The sequence below is a fragment of the Alternaria rosae genome, assembly GCF_020736505.1.
Source record: "Alternaria rosae strain MPI-PUGE-AT-0040 chromosome Unknown BKA58scaffold_5, whole genome shotgun sequence".
NCBI lineage: Eukaryota > Fungi > Ascomycota > Dothideomycetes > Pleosporales > Pleosporaceae > Alternaria > Alternaria rosae.
The window spans coordinates 1,034,387-1,060,563 of NW_025763574.1; the positions used below are offsets into that span (position 1 = coordinate 1,034,387).

General features: G+C 53.2%; 6 protein-coding genes across 6 annotated transcripts; 2 read left to right on the plus strand and 4 right to left on the minus strand.

Annotated features, from left to right (window-relative positions):
* Positions 1-250: 250 nt before the first annotated feature.
* On the minus strand, positions 251-7,135 carry BKA58DRAFT_384731 (tRNA-splicing endonuclease-like protein). The gene is made up of 3 exons (XM_046170301.1): positions 6,789-7,135; positions 2,786-6,649; positions 251-2,735 (listed from the first exon to the last, which is right to left on the minus strand). The coding sequence occupies exons 1-3, from the start codon at positions 6,812-6,814 to the stop codon at positions 716-718; spliced, it is 5,910 nt and encodes a 1,969-aa protein (XP_046025135.1). The 5' UTR covers positions 6,815-7,135; the 3' UTR covers positions 251-715.
* Positions 7,136-10,487: 3,352 nt separating this feature from the next.
* Positions 10,488-11,494, minus strand: BKA58DRAFT_173901 (SRF-type transcription factor (DNA-binding and dimerization domain)-domain-containing protein). Its single transcript, XM_046165242.1, has 3 exons — positions 11,154-11,494; positions 10,921-11,055; positions 10,488-10,867 (listed from the first exon to the last, which is right to left on the minus strand). The coding sequence occupies exons 1-3, from the start codon at positions 11,391-11,393 to the stop codon at positions 10,583-10,585; spliced, it is 660 nt and encodes a 219-aa protein (XP_046025136.1). The 5' UTR covers positions 11,394-11,494; the 3' UTR covers positions 10,488-10,582.
* Positions 11,495-12,594, minus strand: BKA58DRAFT_173900 (uncharacterized protein). Its single transcript, XM_046165241.1, has one exon. It carries the CDS (start codon positions 12,548-12,550, stop codon positions 11,597-11,599), a length of 954 nt encoding a protein of 317 aa, XP_046025137.1. The 5' UTR covers positions 12,551-12,594; the 3' UTR covers positions 11,495-11,596.
* A 720-nt stretch (positions 12,595-13,314) lies between these two features.
* BKA58DRAFT_401836 (tetraspanin) lies at positions 13,315-14,208 on the plus strand (the record flags this gene model as incomplete). The annotated part of the gene is made up of 3 exons (XM_046171691.1): positions 13,315-13,480; positions 13,552-13,850; positions 13,936-14,208. 3 exons carry the CDS (start codon positions 13,315-13,317, stop codon positions 14,206-14,208), a joined length of 738 nt encoding a protein of 245 aa, XP_046025138.1.
* A 1,924-nt stretch (positions 14,209-16,132) lies between these two features.
* BKA58DRAFT_315105 (uncharacterized protein) lies at positions 16,133-18,427 on the minus strand (the record flags this gene model as incomplete). The annotated part of the gene is made up of 5 exons (XM_046167509.1): positions 16,133-17,045; positions 17,091-17,346; positions 17,392-17,493; positions 17,545-18,276; positions 18,331-18,427. 5 exons carry the CDS (start codon positions 18,425-18,427, stop codon positions 16,133-16,135), a joined length of 2,100 nt encoding a protein of 699 aa, XP_046025139.1.
* Positions 18,428-19,405: 978 nt separating this feature from the next.
* On the plus strand, positions 19,406-25,125 carry BKA58DRAFT_429448 (uncharacterized protein). The gene is made up of 4 exons (XM_046173041.1): positions 19,406-19,872; positions 19,936-20,306; positions 20,365-23,531; positions 23,581-25,125. Exons 1-4 carry the CDS (start codon positions 19,806-19,808, stop codon positions 24,683-24,685), a joined length of 4,710 nt encoding a protein of 1,569 aa, XP_046025140.1. The 5' UTR covers positions 19,406-19,805; the 3' UTR covers positions 24,686-25,125.
* Positions 25,126-26,177: the final 1,052 nt, after the last annotated feature.

A 26,177-nucleotide genomic window follows, 5' to 3' on the forward strand; every position in this document is an offset into this window, starting at 1 on the left:
GCGCATGGATTTGTTCTAAGAGTGCGCAAAGGTGATTGGTGGCGATGTAGTACATGTAGAGATCGAGGGCAGTGCGGCTTGCTTGATCCGGCGACGAGGGGAGCGCCCTGCTGATATCGCGCTTTGATGAAAGCTGGGGCATATGCCAATACAGGATGATGCGCGACAAGGACAGTCGATTCCTGCTTGGAGGATGTGGAGTGAGTGCAAAATTCAATAATTGAGATGGGCGGTGTGCGTCACGGTGGTACAGGAGTGCCTGACTAGCCTGAGGAAGTCGTGGCCCTCGCGCATTTGCGAGGCTGCGACCACGCACAGCCGTGATCAATGCACTGCGCTCAGATGTCTAGAAGACGCCGAACTGCACGTTATAGGCTAGATCTTTCGGGAAAGACGTACGGTAGTTCACACTCGACGCGATTCAGCTCACGGCATGCACGTCGATCATTACCTGCCAGATCTCAGCCACAGAGCGCCTCTTTGGGCATCGTGGCCGATCTTCATCTGATACGATATCAGGGCATATGGCCCCAGAAAGAAATAGTGTCGGATAGCTAGATATACATGAAGATGCGACATAACGCCAGGCAATGCTGATGAAAGTGTCCGCCGCGCGAAAAGGTGCCATATACTACCAGAAGTAGCCTGTCACCAAGTCATATACACAAGGAAATAATGTTGCTCCAGCAGCTCCCATTGGCCAGATGATGTATAATCAGCCATTCTTTGGCTTCTTGTTCTTGATAAAAGGGTTTGGTGGTTCGCGAGGTCGTCTGCGGATCTTAGGCTTTGCCATCGACATGCCGCCAATGACATCTCCCGGCGGAGGAGCGACCGCGCTGTGCGTTCCGTTAGTCGTCTCTCCACTAGGCGTCGAGCTCTTGCGTTGGGCATCGACCATGCCAGCAGGCGTTGATCGCCCACTGCCACCATTCATAGTGTTGGAGGCAGAGTCAGATGGAGCGTCTTCCATTTCGGCGTCGCTACTCTCGTGCTTGATTACGCCTGCGTCGTTGCTGTCTTGAAACTTGCGTTTTTCGTGATGTACTAGTGTCCGTTCGTTCTTCATCTCAGACTTGATCTCTTGCTTGATAGCCTTGGGTGCTGAGTCTGAAGAGGTAGTAGACTGGTTGCTGGCCGCCCTACTCATGGGCTCTGACTTTACTTCTAGCTTGACCTCTGGTGTGGGACGATTAGGTTGCACGTAACCCTCCTTTGGTGCCGGGAACTTGCTGGAATGCTGGTTCAGCATCTTTGGCACATCTTGAGCGGAGAACCGCTTCCTCTCCTTGGCGTCTACTATAAGCTTCTTCCAGAACTCTCCTCTCATGAGCGAGTCGGAGTTACCCAACACCCACAAAGACGATTTGGCACGCGTGAGACCGACGTTCATACGACGAATGTCCTGGAGGAAACCAACGCCACCTGACGGGGAGGCTCGTACACAGGAGAAGATAATGATCTCGCTTTCACGGCCCTGGAAAGCATCTGTGGTGTTGAAGTCGATGTCTTCGATGATGTTCTGACCGTATGCGTTCATGAAACGCTGTTTGAGTTCGCGCAACTGGCTCTTGTAAGGTGTGATAATGCCAATCTTGCCCTTGAAGTCGTAATCAGGATAGTCAGAAGTGACTCGTTTGTACAACTGCATCGCGACATTGATCTCGGCAATGTTGATAAGCGAATGACCCTTCGGAGCAGCTTGGTGTTGACCCTGGACATCGAAAAAGCGGTAAGGTCCAAGCAGCATGCTCTGATGCCATGGCTGCTTGCGCAGGGTAGCCATGTCGCCACCGTCCAAAAGTCGGCCGTCGTAGAACGTTCGACTGGGGAACAAGCTGATCTCCGGGTGCATACGATACTGGGTGTCTAGTAGATGCACGTCGTCTGGGTGGTTCTTTTGCATGCGAACGAACAAACTCTGCTCGTATTGGAAGGCGGCCGCCTTCTTCGAGAAGACTGTTGGAGGCAGTTGCTTCGGGTCTCCGACCAAGATACACTTAGCGCAACCATACTTGAGGGGGATAAGGGCGCTCATCTCAACACACTGCGCAGCCTCATCGACAATGACGGTTTCGAACTCAATGCTCAGACCCTGGAACATTTCATGTCCAGAGCCGCTGAGTGTTGCACAAATGACGTGTGCGTCGTTCAAGACTGCTTCCTGTGCTCGTCGTCGGTTCAGGTCTGCGTTACGACTGGCGAGCTTCTCGTCATCTTTGACATTGTCGATTTTCGTACCCAGGGCCGTCTTCCGCCTGCGCAACGCGTTGATATCGTCGTCCAGCTTACTCGCAGCTTCGCCTTTGACCTCCCCAGTGTCTCGCTGCTGGTAGGCTTGCTTCAATTGATCGGAGATCTGTTTGTGTTCCTGGAAGAGCTTTTGTGTCGCTTCTCGGTCGTTGCCGTTCGATGGATCTACACCTAGTCGCTTGTTGACGAGCTCTTCTAGCGTCACATCCTGTACACTGGCTTTGATAGCGTCGCCACGGCCTAGACGCACGATGTTGAGTTTGCGCGACTCGCCGCTCAGGGTCTTGATACCGTTCTTGAAACGCATGACCAACTCATCGACGGCCGCGTTACTCGGCGCGCAGACCAGTAGCTTCTTCGAAGCAGCTTCTGAGCGTTGCTGACCCGGAACAGTGATGGCAGTGCCACGGTTGCGAAGACTGTCGCTGAGAATCGCTCCAACGATGGCGGTGATTGTTTTAGTCTTTCCGGAACCAGGCGGTCTGTAGTCTTGTTAGTATCTTAATCGACGACACGCGGATGTTGAAATTACCCTTGGATCAACGTGAACGCATCATTATCAATGGCAGACTTGATGGCCTTTGCCTGCGCCGGGTTCACGTCGTAGTTGGAAATGAGCGGCTGGATCTGGCTATCCTTGTAGGTCAAGAGCGGAGAGGGCTTCGCGCGGATGATCTCGTCACACAGGTCATAGTACTGAAGACCTTTCAGCGCACCGTACTCGCGCTCTAAGGAAGTAATCGATTCGAGTTTGAAGCCGAGGATGGTATTGTTCGGTTGCAGTGAGGTTGACAGAGGATTGCCTGGCACAACCCGGTACGAAACTTCGATGTGCTGCTGCTTCCTCTTAACGCGGAATACCCTGGCAAGACACGTCGGCTCATCTGCAGAAGGCGACTTGGTCCGCGAGAAGAGTATGATGTCTCCTTCAGAGATGAAGACTTCCTTGTTCTCGACATGAGTCATCGTGCTACCGACTTCCTGAAACATGTCGACAGCAGCTCGCGACGTAATTCTTATTTCGTATGGCTTGGACTGGTTTTCCTCACGAGCCTTGACGAAGCCTTGCCATGCCTCCAGCGTCAAAAGAGGCTCGAACGTGTTCTGGTAATCGTTGGGTGTACGGAAAGTACTCAGAACCTTGGAGTACTGGTCCGGCCTAGACTTGGGCGGGAAGTCGCCTTCGTGGAAGTAGTTCCAGCCAAGGATAGTGCGGTGGAGACTGCTGAGATCAGGCGCCAGACGAGCACGCATGTCTTTGGCAGAACGCTGCGCCCTCTTCTTCTTTGTCGGCATCTGAATCTTGACTTCATTGACAATGTTTGTCCTCGGTCCGGTTTTGACCTTAGTCTTCTTGATGCCAAACAAATCTTCATCGATATCACCGTCTGAGTCTGATGATTCATCAGAAGAATGCATCAATCCCTCCCCCTTCGCAGCTTGATCTTTGCCTAGGACACCTAAGCCTTCGAGACCAGAGCCGGCTTCGGCAGTGAGACCTGAACCGCCCCGAGCTGCCTTTGCCTTAGCGATCGCAGCAGCTTTCTCTTGTTCGCGCTTTTGTAGTTCAAGCTGCCGCTTGCGTTTGAAATCTTCCTGGGCACTCTTCTTGTTGTCGTTGAGGGCTTTCAGTTGCGCAGCCTTCGCTTCGACAGCTTTCATCTGCTCACGTCGCTCCTGGAACTTGCTCGAGCCGGAAGTCATGCTCGCCAACAACTTAGCTTTGGCATCTGCCGTAGACTGTGCCGTCCCAGGGGCCATCCATTTGCTGATAGAAGCTTGCTTGGGTTGCGCGGGCTCTTCTTCCTTCACGAGCGGGCGGCCCAGATGCTCTTCAAGCGCTTGTTGCAGCTCGGCCTGTTGCGTACTACTTAGCTTCGCGCGGACGTCTCCCGAGAGAACTCGTTCCATGTACGAAAGCGCATCGGGGTCGATCTCGATAGACACACGATGTAGCCGAACAAGAAGCTTGCTAATCAAAGTAACGGATTTACTAGACAGAAACTCGTCACGAAGACGGAGCCATTTGGCCAGACCCTCCATCGCATTTGCAGGACGAGCAAGCAGCTCTTTGAGTAACGCTGTTTTCGAAGTTGCTTCTTCATCATCGCCAGTCGGTGGTTTCAGCGCAGTTGCAAAGATACTGCATTGGTCGAACAGCACATCAGCAAATTGCATAGTGTCTCGGCAAAAGTCCATCATCATATGTTTGTCGTAGAAACCCAAATTGCTCCAGGCTTCGGTAGTGGCAAATATCATCGTAAGTGAGTCCCAGAGGTTCTCCCATAGATTCATTGTCGCTGCAGCATCGTTCGAGTCGTACTCTCGGCCTCTCAGAATACCGTCTTGAGAGTTGCAAATGATGTCGATGATATCGGTGCATGTCCGAATCATACTTGGGGCAGGAGCGAAAGCCTTCTTGAGCCGAACTTGCCGAACTGAATCCGCGATACCTCGAACAACGTGCCTATAATGGGCTCTCAAAATATGTTGTAGAGCACCTCGGCGCTCTTCTTCCCCGCTAATGACCTTCAGGAGCTCAATAGCGGAGTTGCGAGTATCTTCTGTAGACGAGAACATCAACGAGACGATCGCGCTTGCTGCAGGCTGTTGTCCGAACAAGGCTTGCAGTAGTTTGGGGTCGAACTCCGACATCTTCTCCACAACGTCGGTAACGGACTGAGACAGTAGTCTGAAACGGTCGTTGAAGTGTCGTACCGTTTGTGGTACCTTATCGACGCCCGACTTCATCTGCAGTGTTTCAATTCCGATCAAGCCCCTCCCAGCTATCAGCAAATGGGTAGCGAGTTCTAAGCTATCGGGCCCTATTGCTCGTAGAACCGTTTTCCATATGGGGCTTGACGGCGGCGTTTCGGTGGGCGATGGTCGCTGCGCAGAGATAAGCTGCCGCTCGATAATGAGAGACTGCGCTTCCAGCTTGAAAGCGTGCTCGATTACTGAGAGGGTTAGTTGCATATCCTCTTGGTTTTCTTTGCTTTGCTTGAAGGTTTTGAGGCTCGTAACGAGAGACTGTATGAAAGTCGATAGCAAATCCAGCATGCCGTTAACGGTTGGTTGGCCAACAAACTTGTCAATGGTCTTGCCTTCGCCCATCTTCCTAAAGGCGTAGTCCAGTACTTTGAGACCTTCCTTGAAGCAGTGTGCTCGAGCCGCAGGTGGATAGCGATCCGACTGGCAACGGCCGAGCAGCGCTTGTGCAAACGGCCGGACAGCCGGTCCAAGGTTGGAAAGCTTGATGGAGTCGAGGAAGACTGGTATCCAGCTAAATGCAGCGTGAAGGTTGTTCATGTTCTGCTCGTTTGCCTCCGCCGTTGCAAGAAGGAGCTGGTTAAAGACAGGGCTATTAAACACCTGCTCTACCACTGTGGCGATGGAAGGAGTGACGGCATTCATGCCATCCCAGTAGTCGATCGGTGACTTTTCCAGCAGCTGCTTCATGGTCGCAATTAGATCAAGGAAGCCTTCAGACTTCAGTGAGAGGTGATCAAGCATCAGTCGATAGAAGTCGCCATCAAGGCCCCGTAGAGAGTCCGTGATCAAGTCCCTGTCCATCTTTGCTACTATGAGCCGCATGCCGCCCCAGAAGAGCGGTACGATGGACAAGTCCAAGTTACTCATCTGAACCTTCATCATAACACTTGTGACGTAATCCCGTACAGCCCAATCCCACTCCGACTTTAGCATGTTCCTCTTAAAGGTTGACCATGACTCCGTCGCCCACTTATGCCGTCTGTCAACCCTGCTGAACAAGAATCGCGTCATAGCAGGGAGGTATGTCTGAACCTTCAATCGCTTCTTCGTCTGTACCATGTCGAATGGTGCATCGAAGTGTCGCTGGAGGAGTTCTTCGTTCCGTATCAGAGCGTCGCAGCTAAGCGCTTCAAAGAAGCCGTATGTGCATTCGTTCGGTAATAGTCGGACTGAGCGCGTCTTCGGTTCGGCTTTGCTGAGTATGTCGTTGGCATCGTCCAAGCCCTTCTGTATGCGACCCAGACATTGGTTGTCCACCACTTGTAAGAAGTCCCCGATGTTCTCCTCGTCGTAGGAGTCGATCAGCCGAGTTCGCCATTCCGCTCTGCTCTGGTGGAAGACCCTCACACAGACATCGCAGCTCTGCATGAGGCTGTTCAGCCGGCTGACCAGCCACTCCTTGTGCGGTGCTGCCTCCTCTCCGTCGAATGCCAGTATCTCGGCCGCCTTGAGCGCTGTCCATCTTCTGTCCTTGGCGGCTTCAAGCTTGAGCTTGCGGTCAGCGAGTTCCGTGGGGTCGGTTTCGGGCGGGTATGCCGCAACGTCTTCGTCGTAGTATACTGATCCGTCATCGCCGATTCGAGGGCAGAATAGATGTTGTTCTGCGGGTAGCTCTCGGAGCTCGCTGTAAGACACCAGGTTAGCCATCTCTGGTGTGGACGATGTAGCTGCTGGAACAACGGAGAGTATGTGTCGCAATATTCCAGGCAAACCTGACGTAAACGAGGTGATAAGAATGAAGCTTACTAAGTATCGGTACTTACTTTATCTTCTCGAGGATTTCCGCCATGATGCCTCACCCAGGCCCTTCCTGCTTAGGACGGCGCCCCGCTCACAATCTCTCTGAGAGATGACGAAGCGCAGTTCAGCATTCACTGTCCTCAGAGTCTCTATGCGAGCACAAAGAGCTACACTTGCGTCTATCTAGGGGATGCTATCTATCCTGTAGAGTCCGTCGCGCCCGTTCAATGCCCGGCGCAGGTGGTTGTAGAAGGAGAGAAGTTGCGCAGGCAGTCGAATGGTCTTATATCTCTGTCAAAGGAGCGTCAGTAAGAGAGCGCTTGCCTGGCTCCAAGGGGTGAGGGCGAGGTGAGGTTGCAGTGCGTTGGGCAGAAGAAAGGTCCATCACAGACGTCAGTGCATCAGAGATTCCCCCATGCAAACGCGACGCGGTCCACTAGCGCGCTCCACTTCCGCGTCCGAATTGCCAAGCCTATTAACCTTCCTCTTTCATCCCCACAGCAACTTCCGCACGTCACAAAATTGATACTGCTGGAGCTGAGTCTGTGTGTGAGGCTGAGTCTGAAGGCGATATTATATCGTGCCAGCGTTGAGGTTCTTAGCTTAGACATCCACGAGGCTTGCGAAGCCAGCACGCTTCAAAAGGTGGGATAGAGGCGACATTATGGACGATGGGCCCCGCGTCAAACGCAGAGAATGCGGGGAACAAGATTTCACGCGTACGGCACTCGACTAATGCGTGGAGATGTCTTCGGGCGTCTGAATCATCTGACCTGTACCTCTACCACCAGGCAGATCCACAACTCTCGGAGGCCAAACGCATACGAAGGCGACAGTGGCATATGATACGCACGCATCTATGTTTCAAGTTATTGATACTGACACCAGCTTGGTCGTGGCAAAAATTACATCTCACACCCCCTTGTTCAACAGGTCTTGCATACGGAATCGAGTACATAATCAGCATGAGAAGTGTCCAGAGGAGGGGTACAAATTTTGCAATGGTCACAGCCGGGTCAAGGCAGGAAGGACCACGGGGTATGGCCATTGCGACCACAGACGAGAGGGCATAAAGTAGTGTCAGAGTGGCTGAAAGATAAGAGCACAATGCACGCCGTTATCATTTCAAGCTTTGTTAGTATTCACTTCCCAAAGTCTTCGAACTCATCAGTACAGGGGGGACCCACTAACTCAAAGCCATCTCCGAAGCCGAATACAAACCTCCCATAATAGCCATGATGAAGCTGTTCACGAAATGCGCATGGAATGGCACACTGAATCATATGTACTTTAGTCAGCCATCGATGCACATGAAGAGTTAAACAGCCTTACTGAGATCTCGCGTTCCTGGGGCCATGGTGCAGCCGAGTGCAGAGATTTGACGCATGGATCGACATATAATAGTTTGCGTAAGATCTGGGACCCACCGTGTATTGTAGTATATCCGGCTCAATCTGTTTGTTCTTCATATATCCAATGAGTCTTCTAGTAGACATGAGCAACAATAAGAGTATCTAGGTATTGTGGTCAGGCGTTGCATGTTATGGATGGTGCTCTTCTCACTTTTACGGGGTGAATAAACTCTGGTATCTTAATCATCAACCAAGACATATACTTCAGAAAGCAAAAGCTATTCCGTACATATGGAACAATTGGGAAGAGTCGAATTCGTGTCGCGTTCTCTAACAATTCCCCGACGACTACTAGTAGAGGATGAGAGCATATCGCCGTAGCGTAATATGGAAAATTAGCAGAAAGCTAAATTGCGAATACTTCTATTTGCGCAATTGACTTCTAATCACCGTGTATCACACGATCCCACGAAGTGTACCTCTAATGCGTCGTCGACGAGCAATGCCAGAAATACAAGGCGTCAGCAATTCCACCCAAAACTCAAAGCCCTCCTGTCGCGGTAAAAGGAACTCAAGTCAAACATACAAATAACAATGTAGATCAACTCCTATAACGCATTCTTCCTAAGAGCCGGCATTAGCTCTCCAAGACGCGGGGACCGCTCAAAGAAGTAAAGAGGCCATCTACGGGAAGACATCCGCACCCGGGAGGCAAAATGACGCGTCTAGTAGCACAGAGGCAACCAATTGCCAGAAATACCATCGAATAATGATTTTTTCTGCAATAGGTACGGAAAGACAAGACATTGAAATCAAAAAGTCTCGAGAGGCTTATACAAGCGGTACGCAAACGACATGGAGGCTAAGTGCTAGTAAGTTCCACCATGTCGACCCGACGTACAGAGGACAGCGTACAAAGCGTGAAGACCTCAGTCGCACTACATCGGCACTATATTCATGGCCCGGCGTAGGTGTCCTTCGACGGAGTTCCGCGGTGCGGCCCGTAGTTGTAACCTTGCAGTGCAGTGATTTGCGATGCGAGAGAGCCGACTAAATTGGGATCAGCCCTATGACGACAGCTGTCAACCTTGAGGCCACCTGTATCTCGCGACAAACTTTCATTCCTCTCCAACTCAAAACACACATTCTCTTTTTGGTCATGTCAATGTGGGAGCGATATCGGAATCGCACGACGTCTTAGCAGTTACCTTCGTCATCTCGACACCGTCTTCACACTCGCACAGCCTCATTCGCTCCACTGTGGCGCTCTTTGCATCCCATCAACAACCTCTTTCTAGGTACCCCAGCCCTCGAGATGCTTCCGAAGGAGTAGGTGGCGTGCGCCTTTCGTATCCATCGGCTGATGTGTACTACATGACTGTCATTTGGTGCGACGTATTAGCCAGATGCCGCAGTCACGTAGTCATACATTTGGAGGGTATTGCCGTGATGGTGACCGAGTGTCTTTTATGGCCAGTGGTTGAAGCAACGTTATGGGTAGACGGTACCAGTGTTGCATTGGCTCTGCAAAGCTTCCCGGTACATCGAGTCTGAAGGATGTACATGGTTCCACGTACATGGTGTGATATAGGAAGCCGCGCTAGGCGAGCATGGTCGTGCGATTACGGATGTGACATTTCCTCGAGGGTGTTCTCGAGTCTCTAGTTCAGTTCAGCCGGTAGGCGACAAGAGCCTTGCTCCTAGCTCCCAGCCGTTATCGAGCCGTCATCGGTGTCGCGCATGAGCCTGGGGGCAACGTTGCACTTTACTTTTTACTGCGAAACAAACGTTGCAGTCCAGTGGAGAGAGGTAATAGGGTATCTCAGAGCAGTCAAGCGATGTGTGTGGACGTTAGTTCATGCTGCGGTGAGCCAGGTACGGTGGAGAAATCGAAACAGCGGATAACGCGAATTTTTTGTAGAAATCACTTCAAAGAGTGGTCCGCGGAGAGTTCAGGGTTTTGAGTTGTAGTGGCAAGCTTATTCTCCCAGAAAGGCAAGTTCGAGCGACGGAATAGGAAGCAATGCCCAGACCCGACTAAGCCCTCACGGATAGCGGCCCACGAGGCTAGCTTGGAGTGAATTAAGGTGCTGGATTGGACCGAGACTATGAGTAGAGTTATAGATCTGGTCTACACAGCGCCTGGTAAATGTGACAGGAGATGCTAGATATGTTGATCGAGAACAAACGACTGAGAATAAAGAAACCACAGACTGCGCCAATATCCACGTAAGACGTACAGTCGTCCGGGAGTGCAAGTGCATCCCCGCCAACATTGCGTGCCCACATCATATCTTCTCACTCGCTACACCGTCGCATGCGAACTCGCATACATGCACCTTCGTCTTGGTCGTTGAGCGACACCGTGATTACTTTTGCCATTATGTGGGTATCCCTATCCAGTTACTATGCGCCTTCCGAGTAGTGACCTGCTACCAAAGTGGTAGAGTATGTGTGTATTACGTTTAACCCAGCTTCTGGTCCTGGGGGTAGTGGCCACCAGGATGGCGGGGCATGCCTTGCTGCGCCATGGGGTACTGGTTTGATTGCTGTTGTTGTTGGAGATAGCTCTGGTAGTGCAGGGCAGCCTCGGGCGTCATGTAGGCTTGGGGCATGGGCTGGTTATTGGGCGGCATTCCGCGTGGCTGGCCGGGCGGCACTTGGGCGTGGTTGTCCTCTGGCGATTCGACAGTGTCGTTGTCGACGCCATTCGCGTCGCCGCTTGACGGCTCAGGGGCGTTGAGACAGGCCTGGGCGCTGTTAGTAATGCAATGCGACAGGCGCGTGTGTGGTTGCAGCGTACCTGGATGAGATTCTTGCCCTCAGGCTTGGTGACTAGCGGTTGCAGCTTGGGTGTGGTGAAGGTGTAGACGAGGCCAGTCTCGGAGACGACGAGCAGCAGCACTTGCGTGCCCGTCAGGACGGACAGTTCGTAGGCCTGAGGTGGAGGTTAGCGGAGCGCTCGGTGCAGGCAACGGTTTCAAGCGACACGGGAGCAGATGCACCACGATGCGCGCGACAAGGGCACCAACGTACCTTCTTCATGATGCCAGCTTTGCGCTTGGAGAAGGTGATGTGTCGACGCGACTTGTCTTGGATGAACTTGATCTCAATCTTTCTTCGCTCGCGGCCGGGCTTGTCATCGTCGTCGTCGTCGTCGTCGGCAGCGGCGCGCGCACGCTTGACGCCGCGGTTCTCCATGCCCATGGTGCCATTGCCGTCGTCGTGGACCGACGGCGACGCGTTCTGGTCGTGCTCGGTGATTTCGCTGGCCATGGTGGTGAGTCGCGACAAAGATTGGTTACCCGCAGTGTTTGGGGGACGAAGGCCCTAAGCTGAGTTGGGCCGAGTGTGGGGAGTTGGCAGGCGTTCTTGCGTGGTTTGGGCAGACGCGCAAAATGTTACAGAAGGAACTGCAGACAGCTTGAGTTGGGTTAGACTCTTAGGACGCCCTCAATAGGAAAAGGAAGCGCGGCCTGTTAAAAGATCGGGGCTGGTCCCTTTGATGGCGCAGCAGGAATGCAAGGAAAAGGTGCGCGGGGGAGGAAACGCTTGGTCGCACTGTGCTCGGTGGAAGGCACTAAATTGCTCGGGGGCCCGTGCTGCGCCAGTGGCTGGGGGGTGCTGGTCGAAGGGCTTGGTGCCGGGGAGCGTGACCTGGCGCGGCCGGACGCGCAGGAGACAAGAGAGAGAACTGGCGACGTACCTGGCAAGACGGCCTGGGGGATCAGGTGCGGCGACGTGCTTTGTTTTGGCGCGCCGTTGGGGAGCGTGCAAAAAGAGGCAGCAATGGTCTCGTGAACCCTGAGCTTGTGGAGCTTGGCGGGCACGCAGGGACAGACGGAGTGGTGCAGGTGTGTTATAGCCCGAGAGCTGTCTGAGGAAGGAAAGGGACGAACGGTATTGGGAATGAAACGGCGGGAGTGGTCAAGTATTTCTCTCGACGGCTGCTTTGGCTGCTTTGGTGCGGGCAGGCCCTCAACTATCCACACAACTGGGGGCGGATGCGCTTGAGCGCAACCCTGGTCACAGCTCTGAGTCGGAGATCGACAATTATTGCCCTGGCCGCCAGCCTCGCTCGCCGTCGTCGCGACACGCATGAACTGGCAGATTGCTGCGCTGCGCTGCCGTCGTGCTGATACTAACCTTGACCCCTTCCCACTAGATTTTGACCTGTCAGGTCGCTTTTGGAGATGAATAGCAGCGGCCTTTCCACATGAAAAGTCCGCCGTCCCTCTCAGGCCGAGGGCTGCGCTAGAGGCAGCTGAGCAGGCCCCGCTGTTTCGTCTCATGTTGATTGGTGGGATGCCGCCGCTAGTCCCGCTCAAGTCAGATTGACGGTCAACTGGTGAATGTCGGTTCCCACTCCTGTCCGTCTTACAGTTCACACTACCCAGGCTACAGAAGACAAGAGACGGGCAGCAGACAGGCATCCGGATGAGATGCCAAACTCTCCCTCCCGCTGCTCTTGTCCATCCGTCAAACATGCACTTCATCCCACTCCAGACTGTCCCCAAGACCGTGGTGCTGCGTGGGTCGTACTGGAAGCCGCGGCTGCACCAAGCCAGCACCAGGCAGGCACCTCCCTTACGCACCTTCCCCGTTTGATCTCGCTTCGCCTGCAGCGACGGTCTAGCCTGCTCCCTCGTCCCGCACGCCTGCGCTGTTGGTGGCGGCCTGCGTGAGGCAGCAGCTTGGTACTCACCACCACCGCGCCTTGTGACAGCCAAATGCCGCGGCTCCACCACTGCATCTCAGATAATTCCTGCTCAATGTTCCAAACTTCTCGTCGCAGCATCCTCACGCCGCGATCCACTCGTCTGTGGCTCACCGACGTCGCAGCGCCAAAACATCGAACCACTATGCCCATTCGCGCCCGTGATTGGCTGCCCACAATGCTCCAACACTACTGAAACCACGCACGCATCGCCGTGGTCCAACTGCGACGCGCCTGCGCAGTGCTTCTTAATGCTCAAGGCCCCCGTGTCCCCAATGCCATGCATTTTCTGCGCGAGAGCTGCTCTTGCTACCGCTTTCTCTTCTCTTCGCTACTTTCTATCTAATAATCCGCGTTGATCGCTTTGATCGACGTAGTTCACGAGAGTACGCCGGACGGCTCCGCTGCGCTCGACTTCCATTCTTTGTCCAATTGTTCCTTTCTCTCCAGTCTCTTCCGTCAAATCGCAATACCGTCAAGATGCCGACCAAACTGATGATGGCCTTTGTGGGCATGGATTTCCTCTTCGCTGGATGTGGAGGACTGTTGCTGGGCTTCTCCCTCATATCTGAGCAATCGATGCGTGCCACTCCGACCGTAGACAACGTCACGCAGAACCTGCTGCTCGGCCAGTGTCCGTTGACAGGTACGACTTCTACAAGCGGGCGATGAGTGTGGTGTTGAAGGATCCGATATTCTGGCACTACTGTGGCGAAGCATCGTCCCACGCATCGCCTGTGAACACGCAGTCTCAAGAAACATCAACTAACAGTTCTCCAGCTGGCGTGGTCAATGCCATCTTCGTTTTCGTCACATTCCTGCTGTCTCTCCCTGCGCTCTTCCTTCCAACAAACCGAGGCTGGCTTCGTACTCAGGGCTGGCTAGTCGTCATCTGTGCAACATTCACACTCGGACTCGGTATCGCCATCTGGGTGGAAACCCTACAAACCCGCACCAACCTCAGTGTGCTTTGGGGACGTGAGTCGCCGCTTATTCAGAGTCTCCTGCAGCAAAAGGTGAGTCCTCCATGACTGGCGTCAGCACTAGAAGCCCATTTTCCGCACGTCCACGCCGGTCTGCACACAAGCTGACGAAGAACAGTTCGACTGCTGCGGCTACGTGAACTCGACTACACCTCCGTTCGTCCAGGACAGCACATGCCAAAACACCCTGGTCGCCGCTCAGAAGGGAGGTTGCATCGGCAAGTTCTCCTCATTCGCCAACACGTACCTGGACCGCGTTTTCACTGCCGCCTTTGGCATCGTCGGCGTGGACATGATCCTCGTACTCTGCGTTGCCATGGTCCTCAAGTACCGCATGGAGCAGGAGCGCTACAGACATATTGACGAGAAGAACGGACTTGGTGGACTATAGTCGATTGGATGAATCAGAAATTAAGAAAAAGAAGAGGGTTTTGGAAGAGCCGTCAGCGAAGCCAACGAACGTACATGTCCAATCGAACGACTCTTTCTTTCCCTCCATCTCCATAGTCTACAGCTGGTGATGTGGAAGTAATGAAGGAGACTCAGCAGCGCTGAGACTCCCTACGACTGGCTTTGTTGGTTCCATTCAGCTTTGCATCGTTTCTGCACTTAGCGTTCTTTGTGTATATAGATCTGGATACCACGCGTTAATTTAGATTCGCGACCCGCATGGAAATAGTATATGAATCTCATCGTTGACATCACAACTGGACATAGTCATGACAATTTGCCGACTCTTCCATCTCCAGCCCACCAACTCGCAACCTAAAACACCACCCCCAAACACACTTCAAATACCAAAACAATCAAGCCTCCCCAAGCCCTGACTACACCTGTCACATTCGCCGTCCCTACGCCGTGGCCAAAGCCCGCTAATCCGCATTCTCGTCGTATGCAGCAGTGCATTTACTTTTACAAGGACCATCCCGCAAAGCCGCCAAACCGTTCATCGGCAAACGGCATCTAGTTCAAACGCGGAAACTGCTATCCGAAATAATAAGAAATGTTACCGAGACCAAGGATACCTGCATGCATGTGGTGGCAGAACGGGGCTAGCTGTATGTTTTACCACCGGGATTATTTCAGGTGTGGGTTTGTATGGGGATGGCTGCCGCGATGGTTTGTAGGCTTCGGCATGTAGGCTCGATATGCGCGACATTTTCGGTCGCTTCGTTAGGGGTGGATGAGGCGTGTGGATCGGATGAGATGTGTCTGCGCGTATACGAGACAGATGGAAGTTTGGTTACTTCGTACCTAGGTAATCTCTCAAACAGTCGCGCTCTTTTCAGGATGCGCGAAATCTAGCCCTGGAGAGGTCCCCATTCCCTTCCTTCGCTTCGCACCCTAGCCGAGGCCGTTCCCAGCTTTTCCACGGTACGCAACCTCCTGGCCCGCACATGTTCCGTCAGTAACCCATCACACCGCCTCAGATAGCGAGTCAGCATTCTGCATGCGCCACAGCTCTCTCTTTCTCTCTCTCTCATCGTACATGTTGATGATTTATTTCCTATTCGCCCATGTCGCCATGTGCATCTGCCATTCGTGAAGCGTACCCGTGCCGCCTGCCCGCATTGCAATCTATCGGCATTGCATGTACGAGTATCTCTGCACACGTGTTGTTTATGAGCAAGACCTGCGGGTTCTCCTCAGCCAAGAACCCGCCTCACGCACGCACGTACAGTAGTTAGATGAGTAAGCCGCCTCGTCGCCCCGCCATGCAATGTGACAGGAGGAGATGAATTTCTTCTTGTGGGCCGCGACCGAGCATCCTCACGGATACAACTGCGCGCATGATTTCTCTCTCCTGTCTAGACCCTTTAGCTAAGACGCTAGTTTTCGAAGGATTGCAGTAGATGAAATTGCATGGTTTTCTCGCTTTGGGTAGTCTGCGAAGACGACGGACGCGCTTGGATGGGACACGCCGGTTTGGGTTCTCCTGTAGATCGCCCCCTGAAGTCGTCGCGGCGCGGAGAAGGGCGCCAAGTGCTGTGCCAATGGTCATGTGAACTTCGCTTTCACAGATGCGTTACAAAACTACAGGCTTGTGTGCAGTCCACGGGTGTAGTATGATGTTTTCCAATATGATCTCGTATTATCATTGCGTTCCTGTATTGACAGATCATGTCATATTTATTCTCAATATTTTCCAATAAAAGTTCGTCAAAATGCCAAGAGTAATATTGTCTCCATAATCCAGATACTTTCCACGAGAGGTAGGTTGGCATGGTATTGTTTATTGAGGCTGATACGTTGTCAATGCGAGTGCTGTTGCATTATCCCAACCTGACTCCACAGTAGCATCTGTATAGGGCCTTTCAGGCTCTGGAAGCATTGGCGAGTGAGACCGCTACGTCGTCCTCTTCGTCAAAGATAGACTTCTTCGGCGCGTCTTTGCTCGTGCTTTTGAAGAACCTTCTGAGATTTGGCTGTGTGCGTTCATCTTCATCACCAAAGACGTTGTAGACCTTCTTCCCGCCTATCCGCACAGCGTGCTCTAGTCTTGCGCGTAGCCTCTCTATAGAATCTTTGGCGTCCATGATGGTAAGATCCACCGCAGCGCCAGCCTCAACGATGGAGTTGCTGAGGAGCTGGAACTGCCGAGCAAGCGCATCCACCTCGTTGTTGAAATCTTTGACCTCAGATGACGCTGGTACTGGAGCTCTGACTGGAGACGAGCCGAATTCCGACGTTATTGGACTTGATAGGGGTTGATACGGGACGTTCAATAGACCAGGCCCAATGGCAATATCAAGCAGAGTCAAGCGTGCGGTGAGGTGTTCGTAGTCGGTATCCTTATCTATTTGGAACTTCGAAGACCTCTCCAGATATCTGTGAATCATGTCGGGCACCTTGGGATCTGAAAGTTCTACGTCGACTTGTACTGGGTAGATTAATAATGCGAGGGCCAGGTGACGTTGTAGATATGCCGTCAATGGAGAAGTCGTTGGGAAAGACCTGACTAAGTTCCTTTGAAGCAGAGGATGCGTTACTTTTATAAGTAGTTCAGAGATGATATCGTTAAGCTGTGAAGAGATTAGAGCCTGGATATCGTGGTGTGGTGGAGAACACCCTACGGTGGAGGTCATTTTGTGATTATCAAAGTTGCATATGAGAGCTTCCATAGCGTCCTGGATGGCGTGTAATGTGTGAGCATCTGCAATGACTCGGTCATCTAGACAAACGTGGCAAAGTATCAAGAGTGCGCGCCTTCGAACTTTCGAATGTAGCCTGTGATGATCAGCAAAGTGCCGTACATGAGAGCAGTCTACCTACAATGGCGCTGCTTTTTGAAGTAGTCTGGCGACAGAGATCAATGACGGAGGAAGCAAGACTTTGGTTTCGGTTCGCGGCACAAAGATCGGGACTACTTCAGTATGCGCCTTAAGGTGTGTTGTATTGGCCCCCATTGCCCCGAACAAAGAATCTAGCCTGTCATTATCAAGTAGCGTGCGGACGTGCTTGTTGTGAGGTTCTGATTCCAAGATCTCGATGTATCTGCAACTAAGTGCCTCATTCCGGCTCTGGGATACTACAATTCTTAGCAGAGACATTGCCAAGTTTATGTGCTACGCACTGTACTCAATCATCCAAGAAGCTAGCTCTTGGGGCAGTTCTTGTAGTCGGAAGATTTGTTGTGCGAAGCCGGTCATGAAAGCCTGATCTCTGGCGCGAGAGTCTTGAGCATGTTAGCAATGGATACGACCCATCATCATGGTGAGCAACCCACCTTTGAAGATCGAGGACCATCTACATTGAGGCAGGCTTTTGATAGGGAATTTGGGCTCCACTCGTTTTGAGTCTGAATCGTCTTGGAAGAAACAGTAGACGCTCTGCATTTGTGTAGCATTCGTTCTCTGCATGGCCTGAAGGAGGCGATGCGCTCTCTCTGGGTCGTCGTCGTCATCGTCTACAACTTGGCCAAGTAGTTCCTCGTTGAGCGCCAGGGTGGTATCTGTATGTTCTTCAAGGGACTGGTCCAGAAGCGCGCTGTGCTCTTGGATCTGCAACTCTGTCTCGCGATTCTTCTGGGCTGTCTTTAGAAGTGTATCGAATTTGGTCTTGTTATCCTTGGCCTTCTTGGTTGGCTTTTGTAGACCGTTCTCTTGGTCTTCGGACATGCGCTTAGAACGTGTGGTGGTGGTCGTGGTGGTCGTGACGATGGTCTTGACTTTGGGGGTGGGTAAACCAAAGTCAAGGTCTGGGAGAGAATCATCGTCCGAGTCGAGAACCACCTGCTGGCCATTCGATGTGGTGCGCTTACTTGCGCCCGAGTTCGCCGATGTCTGAGAGGGGTTGAAGGGCGGCGCATCGGCACTCGCAGCTCTCATTGTAGAAGGCGCGCTGGACACCGGTGGGTTTGACGAGGAAAGCGGGGTATGGACGGCATGTGAGTTTGCGTCCTGTGGCCCTCCAAACGAATTCGGAGGGTTTGACTGACGGGCAGGCACATTGTTTGCATCTGCAGTGGAGATGCGGTTAGCCTGGGGCAGCAATACTGGTGGGGTGCGAGTACTTCTCTGAGGCAGCGTGGTTTGCGGGTTAGCAGCAGGCGGAGGGGTTCTGGAAACTGGTGAGAAGAAGTCCCGGATGCTTTTCTTTTGGGGTTTCATGGCGGAGAATTATAGAGGGGTGGTGATGTAGATGAGTGGGGGTGGCCAGCGGTGCAACGCTGCGACGCGTGAGGCGCCTTGAAGCCGGGAATAATTCCACAGTTCACAGCACGCTGTCACGTGGTAGGTTGACGAATCAACCCGGAGCTAAGCATCTGGGCGCATTCCACCGTGGACGCCTCGCTGCCTGGCGCAGGGCGTGTGGGCGGGCTAGATTCTTCGCCATTGACGACATGCATCGGAAACCGAGTCGGCCGGCATCCGAATGTCGCTGGACGGAGGTCAATTTCGACCTGCAGAAATGTAGCTCGCATCCGAGCCATGCCGCCCTCGCAAAGTGGTGACGTCCGTTTCAACGGTTTCGCATTGCTCTCGCTGTGCTGGGCTGTGTCAGGTCTGAGGGACCAAGGCGTGCACCGTTAGAAGTGTTATATTAAGCACATGGATGTGGCTCCAGATGCCTCATTAATCCGAGTGCCAGCTGTGAAAAGTGACTTGTACGAAGCACGGAACTGAGGATCTCCCGGCTACGCCTTGCACAGCGGAGTCGAGGGACAAGAGGGCTGAAATGACGCTCCACTCGACCTGCTTAGAAGGGCTGCTGACTGTGGTCCGCGGACACTCCGCTATGATTAGTCCATGGACTCTTACTGCTGACATGCTGGGGCCATGCGTTGCAGAGGGTGTGCTCTCCCTCTGAGGCACTGTTGCCGAGAGCATGGAGATGGGGATGTGCACTGTGTCTACTGCCTCTGTGCCGGAGCGTCCAGGCCACGCGTCGCCAACGCGCGCGACAGAAATAAATGCTCCTGTGTTGGTGCGTCTAATGATCAGATCGCAGTGCGGGTCCTCCAAGAGCAACTAGCCTCGCATCTTGTTAAGACCGTAGCGGCCGGCCGAGGGAGTGTGAGGCGTGTGCTTCCCGCGCCGATGCTTCTGTAAGCATATGGCAAGCATCGCATCCATCCATTCATCACTGTCAGGGTCTGCGCAGTACTTGCCGCTCCGCTGTTTCCCCTCGCGCTGCTGGGCCTCATCGTGTACTGACGACACTGCACCCACTAATCAATCGCCCGTCGCATCGCCTGCCTGTCGCTCCGCCCCTACGTGCAAGTTGGCGTCCAAACCGCTGTTTCTCGTCCGGCATCTTTTAATATCCGAATACACGGGCGCCCATCTGTTCTCACCCTCCGCGACAACAACACCACCACCACCCTCCCACCGCCCCTCAACACCCGTCCGGCACTACATGCACTGCACCCATCGCCACGTACCCGCGTCCGACACGATCGAATTGGCCTGCCGCGCAGCGTAGAGCCTTCCCGGCTCAGGCCGTCGCCGCCCTCGCACCGCCGCAGCCTCCCCAACGACAAGCACCATGACGCTGCAACCCTACCAGGAGCCCAATGAGACCGAGGTGTCACATCCGCAGAAGCGCATACGTTGTAAGTGACACGCACCCGCTGACAGTCCAGAGGTGAGAGCACGCGCTGACGGGAGCCATGCAGGGGCAACACATCGCGCAACCGGCATCAAAGCGGCCAACAAGCGACACTCGCTCAAGGAACGCCTGCACCGGCGCATAGGCTCTGGCGGAGAGAAGCGAGACTCGCTGGGCAAAGAAGGCGGGCCTCCGCTCGACCAGTCCCCTGAGAGTTCAGATGCAGGCGCCGACCAGGAAGACTCCGGCCGCAGAGTCTACTTCAACGTGCCCCTGCCCCAAACCGAACGCGACGACGAAGGCCAGCCCCTCGCACACTACGCCCGCAACAAGATAAGAACCGCCAAATACACGCCCCTCAGCTTCATACCCAAGAACCTGTGGTTCCAGTTCCACAACATCGCCAACGTCTACTTCTTGTTTATCATTATCCTGGGCGTGCGTACCCGTCCCCTCTGACACTCCCGACACCACCCAGGCTAACCCAACTGTCTAGATTTTCTCAATCTTCGGCGCCAGTAATCCTGCGCTGAACGCAGTACCCCTCATCGTCATCCTCGTCGTAACGTCCATCAAGGATGGTGTAGAAGATTGGCGGAGAACCGTCCTCGACAACGAGCTAAACAACGCGCCCGTACACCGACTCGTCGACTTTAACAACGTAAACACGGCCGAGGACTCAATATCGCTATGGCGGAGGATCAAGAAGGCTACCACAAAGGGCATAATCTCAACATGGCGCTTGATGAAGAACGCAAAGAGCAAGAAGGGCGCAAAGGGCAAAGGCGGCGACGACAGTGCTGCCGATGGCACGCGCCCCTCGCACGAGACCCGCAGAGCATCCATCGCATCGCACAGGGAATCCTACTTTGGCGGCGAGAACGACATTCAGATGACACCCGTGCCTTCTCCGCTACCAGGCCAATCCCCAGCGCAATCCCCTCCATTGACTTCCGGTCCAGGAGAAGGAGACAAGATCCGTGGTGCAGACGCCAATCCCGGTGTGCAAAAGAAATTCTGGGGAAGCGTCCTGAACCCGAACAAGACGGTCCCGGAAAAGGCACGTTTCAAGAAGGACGCCTGGAAGAACGTTCAGGTTGGCGACTTTGTGCGCCTCTACAACGACGAGGAGATCCCCGCCGACGTTATCGTTCTCTCCACCTCTTCCGACGACGGCGCGTGCTATGTCGAGACGAAGAACTTGGACGGTGAGACGAATCTCAAGGTGCGCAACGCACTGCACTGCACCCGAGAAGTGAGACACGCTCGACACTGCGAACGCGCCGACTTCGTCATCGAGAGTGAAGGCGCCCACTCGAACCTATACTCGTACAGCGCGGCCATCAGATGGCAACAGCACAATGCAAAGGACCCTGAAGCACCGCCGTACGAGATGGTCGAGCCCATCTCCATCAACAACCTCATCCTCCGCGGCTGCCAACTCCGAAACACTGAGTGGGTACTGGGCGTTGTCGTCTTTACCGGAGAAGAGACAAAGATCATGATCAACTCTGGTATCACGCCTAGCAAGCGAGCCAGGATATCAAAAGAACTTAATTGGAACGTTGTATACAACTTTTTCATCCTGGCCGCCATGTGCCTCGTCTCTGGAATAGTGCTTGGAGTGACATGGGCCCGGAACGACACCACCCATTCCTTCTTCGAGTATGGGTCCTACGGAGGTAACCCTGCTACAGACGGTGTCATTGCGTTCTGGGCTGCCGTTATTCTCTTCCAGAATTTGGTTCCCATTTCTCTTTACATCACCTTGGAAATCATTCGTACGTTGCAGGCCCTCTTCATCTACAGCGACATCCACATGTACTACGCAAAGCTCGATTACCCATGTACGCCCAAGTCTTGGAACATATCCGACGACGTGGGTCAGGTTGAATACATCTTTTCGGACAAGACGGGAACACTCACACAAAATGTTATGGAATTCAAGAAGGCGACCATCAATGGTGTGCCCTACGGAGAAGCGTACACAGAGGCTCAAGCAGGTATGCAACGCAGACAGGGTATCAACGTCGAAGTGGAGGGCGCCAAAGCTCGCGAACAGATAGCACGCGACCGGGTGCGGATGCTCGAGGGGATCCGCAAGATGCACAACAACCCCTACCTGTGGGACGAGGACCTGACCTTTATTGCCCCGGACTACGTCGACGACCTCCGTGGAGACTCTGGAATGGAACAGAAGAGAGCCAACGAGGAATTCATGATCGCTTTGGCCCTCTGTCATACTGTTGTTACCGAACGCACTCCAGGCGACCCACCGAAGATCGAGTTCAAAGCACAATCGCCCGACGAAGCCGCACTTGTCGCGACTGCTCGCGACTGTGGTTTCACATTCGTAGGCCGCGAAGACGACCGTCTCGTCGTCAATGTTTTGGGAGAAGAGCGCAAATACCAAGTTCTGAACACTCTGGAATTCAACTCCAGCAGGAAGCGCATGAGTGCGATCATCAGAATGCCCGACAACCGAATCGTCCTCTTCTGCAAGGGAGCCGACAGCATGATCTACTCGAGATTGATCCCCAACGAGCAGCGACAACTCCGTGCCGACACCGGTGAACACCTGGAAATGTTTGCACGAGAAGGACTTCGAACACTGTGCATCGCTCAAAGAGAGGTTTCTGAAGAGGAATATCAAGAGTGGAACAGGGACTATGACATCGCTGCCAACGCTATCCAGGGGCGCGAAGATAAGCTGGAAGAGGTCTCCGATCGCATCGAAAACCACTTGTGGCTGATCGGAGGAACTGCCATCGAAGATCGACTTCAAGACGGTGTGCCAGAGTCGATTTCTCTTCTCAGTCAAGCTGGTATCAAGCTGTGGGTCCTAACGGGTGACAAAGTTGAGACAGCCATCAACATTGGTTTCTCTTGCAACCTGCTCGACAACGACATGGACCTCATCATTCTCAAGGTTACCGATGACAACATTGGTTCCGTGGAAGCCCAGCTTGACGAGAAGTTGAAGATCTTCGGTTTGGAAGGCTCGGAAGAAGAGCTAGCCGCCGCTCAGAACGATCACGAACCTCCACCACCTACACATGCCATCATCATTGACGGAGATACTCTTAAGCTGGCTCTAGATGATTCAGTAAAGAGAAAGTTCCTTCTTCTGTGTAGGCGATGCCGATCCGTTCTCTGCTGCAGAGTCAGTCCTAGTCAGAAGGCAGCTGTCGTCAATATGGTCAAGACCGGCCTGGACTGTCTCACTCTTGCTATCGGAGACGGTGCCAACGATGTCGCTATGATTCAAGAAGCACATGTCGGTGTCGGTATCGCTGGTGTTGAGGGACGCGCAGCCGTCATGTCTTCTGATTACGCCATTGGTCAATTCCGCTTCCTCACTCGTCTGGTGCTTGTTCATGGTCGATGGTCGTACCGCCGACTTGCAGAGACGATTGCCAACTTCTTCTACAAGAACATCATCTGGACGTTCTCTCTCTTCTGGTACCAGATTTACACCAACTTCGACAGCCAGTATATCTTCGACTACACGTACATTATCTTCTTCAACTTGGCGTTTACATCACTCCCTGTTATCGTCATGGGTGTTCTGGATCAGGATGTCGATGATAGAGTATCTCTGGCCGTTCCACAGCTGTACCGTCGTGGTATCGAGCGGAAGGAATGGAGCCAGCCGAAGTTCTGGTAAGTACAGTATTCCCAGAGCGTATGAAAGATTGCTAACATTTTCCAGGGCTTACATGGTCGACGGTATCTACCAATCCGCGGTCGCTTTCTTCTTCCTGTATGAGATCTTCGCACCCGCAACTTTTGCGACCTCCAACGGACTGGACCTGGCCGAATTCCGGCGCATGGGTATCTATGCCGCGACTACTGCCGTTTGCGCTGCCAACATTTACGTACTTTACAACACCTACCGTTGGGATTGGCTCATGGTCCTCATCGTCGTCATCAGTACTCTCTTCATCTGGTTCTGGACTGGAGTGTACACCTCCTTCACGTCAAGTGCTCAGTTCTACAAAGCTGGTGCCGAAGCATATGGTACTCTTAATTTCTGGGCTTACGTCCTCTGCGCTACGATAGCGTGTTTGCTTCCGCGCTTCATTTTCAAGGTTGTGCAGAAAATGTACTTCCCCCTCGATGCGGACATTATCCGAGAGCAAGTCAAGCAAGGCAAATTCGACTACCTTAGAGACACTGACGCCTACCTTCCTCCACCGCCCGAGAAGGTGGCTGGTGAGTCAGACTCTAACAAGTCGGAACCCGACGCTACAAAGTACAAAGCCGCTAACGCCGATGCTACCGACGAAGACGTACGTCCCATCTACCCACCATCAGTCGCCCCGACGGCTACGACGCATAACCCAAGAAGCCAAAACGGCAGTAACAGCACCGACTACACCTTCCGCCGCTCTACGGAAGGTCTTCCACCTGCACCCACAACGGAAGCTCCTCCTCCTCTCGCCCACCGTATGTCGACCGATTATCGTGTGCGACCGAGCTTCGATCGTGCACGCATGTCTATGGACCGTGTACGCCCTAGTTTCGAGCAAAGCAACGACTTTACATCGGCAGCTATGTTGACACGACTTGAGTCTTCGCATAGCCGTAACAGCTTCCAAGGCCACCGGAACAGCTACCAACACGGTACTCCCAATACACAGCCAGCGGTCATGAGCCGGTTACGCAACGCGATACGCAGAGCAACAATAACACGGGACGAGGCCCCGGAACATCTTCGACAGGATCAAGGAGATGTACCGGAAGTGCCCGCAGTACCCAAGAGCCCGCCACGGAGTCCACGGAGTCTACGGAGTCCACGGAGTCCGCCCAGGTAGTACCTGCAGCGTCGGTAGGACGAGTGGACTTGTTTGCATACCGCGCCTCACTGTTTTCCTACTATGACGAGCCGTTACGACTCTTTTTTGTAAATAAACCATCATATTTCTCTTTCCTGTCACGTTTCGCATTACGCTAGCGATCTGACCATGTTCCTCATCTACACATTACTACTACCACTACTACGCTTTATTTCCTGTCTGCGGTTTTTTTCTCCCTTGATTAGAGACTGAATGGGCGTTTTCGGTTTTGCCTTTTCCTTGCATGTATAGCTGTGATTCCCTCATTGAGCTTTCCTTGTTGTACATCTTTCTCTGTCTACACTGATATCGGAGCCATGGAGGAGAGAGACTCGATATGCTCATTGTGAGATGGATGGAGAGATAAGTGTTGATGAGCATGGCTGTAGATATTTTAATGATGTGTGGCTGGCCTGGCCTTTAGGCTAGCCTCGACGTTTCACAAGATTGCGTTATGCGTGGACGGTTCGTGAGATGTGTGATGGAGTCAATGGGCCTCATGACCCTCAAGCTTTCAATACTTTCTTCGGTCTGAGTCTGAACAGTGATCGCACACCTCAGACTCATCCAACTCCCACGTGGCTTCCTTTCCCGACTCTCGCTTGTATTTGCAGCCAATACACTGCTAGCGCGCTCTTTCAGGGTCCATCTGGTACACTCACACCCTACGTTTACTCACGACCCCAATATCGCCAAACAGAAGAGGCATCAGTCACAAAGAAGATAACTGGGCTTAACTCGGTACGTTACTAGTATATCCGTGATATTCATGCAACTAGAGAGGTTGTTGTCACGTTGTTGCTTGGTGCCTGGCGAGCGAGGGTAGTGCAACCACAAGAGCAGGTGGGTCACAACCTTGGAAGTCACGATTCACTGCCGATGCCTTGTGTGCGAACACGGTCGAGCGTTTGCACTTGGACTAAGGGTCGTAAGTTGCCGCAACTACCATACTGAACACTCCTCACTCGCCCGGCAGATACCACCTTCTATTACTTTCACAACACGCGCCTTTCGCTATATCTTCAAGGCAACGATATTTACTCTGTGCACAGACCTAGGCATGACTTCTGCACATCCCGACCGCGCGAGAATTGTAGGAGACGCAAGGGCGCAGGCTGGACATGGGACCTCAGTCAGAGGACGTGCTGGAGACTTGGTATCTGCGCAAGGAAGGAACAGGAAGAGGAAGTGGGAAAACTCTCAAGATGAGCAGCATTCTATGGGAGGAGGCGAGGTTCAGGCACCGGATGGATATGTCAAGACTGCAGGGAATCGGCCGGGCAACAGAAGGCCAGAACATGCACAAGGTCCACGGAAGAAGGCAACATTCGAGCATACCCGCCTGCCGCCTCCGAAGTCCTTCGACGCTGATGGCAGCAAACAACCAGAAGTTGAATCACCACGTCCTCCGAAACGAAACGACCCTCCAAGACCTACCAGAAAAGTGTCAAGGCAGCGTACTCTTGCCGAG

Bases quoted from the DNA above. Each gene is read 5' to 3' on its own strand.
- BKA58DRAFT_384731 (XM_046170301.1), bottom strand. From the start codon at position 6,814: ATGGCGGAAATCCTCGAGAAGATAAA. The intron at 6,650-6,788 runs GTAAGTACCGAT...GGTGTCTTACAG, and splicing joins GAAATCCTCGAGAAGATAAA to CGAGCTCCGAGAGCTACCCG. The intron at 2,736-2,785 runs GTAATTTCAACA...ACAAGACTACAG, and splicing joins GCGTTCACGTTGATCCAAGG to ACCGCCTGGTTCCGGAAAGA.
- BKA58DRAFT_429448 (XM_046173041.1), top strand. From the start codon at position 19,806: ATGACGCTGCAACCCTACCAGGAGCCCAATGAGACCGAGGTGTCACAT. The intron at 20,307-20,364 runs GTGCGTACCCGT...CCAACTGTCTAG, and splicing joins TGTTTATCATTATCCTGGGC to ATTTTCTCAATCTTCGGCGC. The intron at 23,532-23,580 runs GTAAGTACAGTA...AACATTTTCCAG, and splicing joins TGGAGCCAGCCGAAGTTCTG to GGCTTACATGGTCGACGGTA.
- BKA58DRAFT_173900 (XM_046165241.1), bottom strand. From the start codon at position 12,550: ATGCCTGTCTGCTGCCCGTCTCTTGTCTTCTGTAGCCTGGGTAGTGTG.
- BKA58DRAFT_173901 (XM_046165242.1), bottom strand. From the start codon at position 11,393: ATGGCCAGCGAAATCACCGAGCACGACCAGAACGCGTCGCCGTCGGTC. The intron at 11,056-11,153 runs GTACGTTGGTGC...CCTCCACCTCAG, and splicing joins AAGCTGGCATCATGAAGAAG to GCCTACGAACTGTCCGTCCT. The intron at 10,868-10,920 runs GTACGCTGCAAC...AACAGCGCCCAG, and splicing joins AGGGCAAGAATCTCATCCAG to GCCTGTCTCAACGCCCCTGA.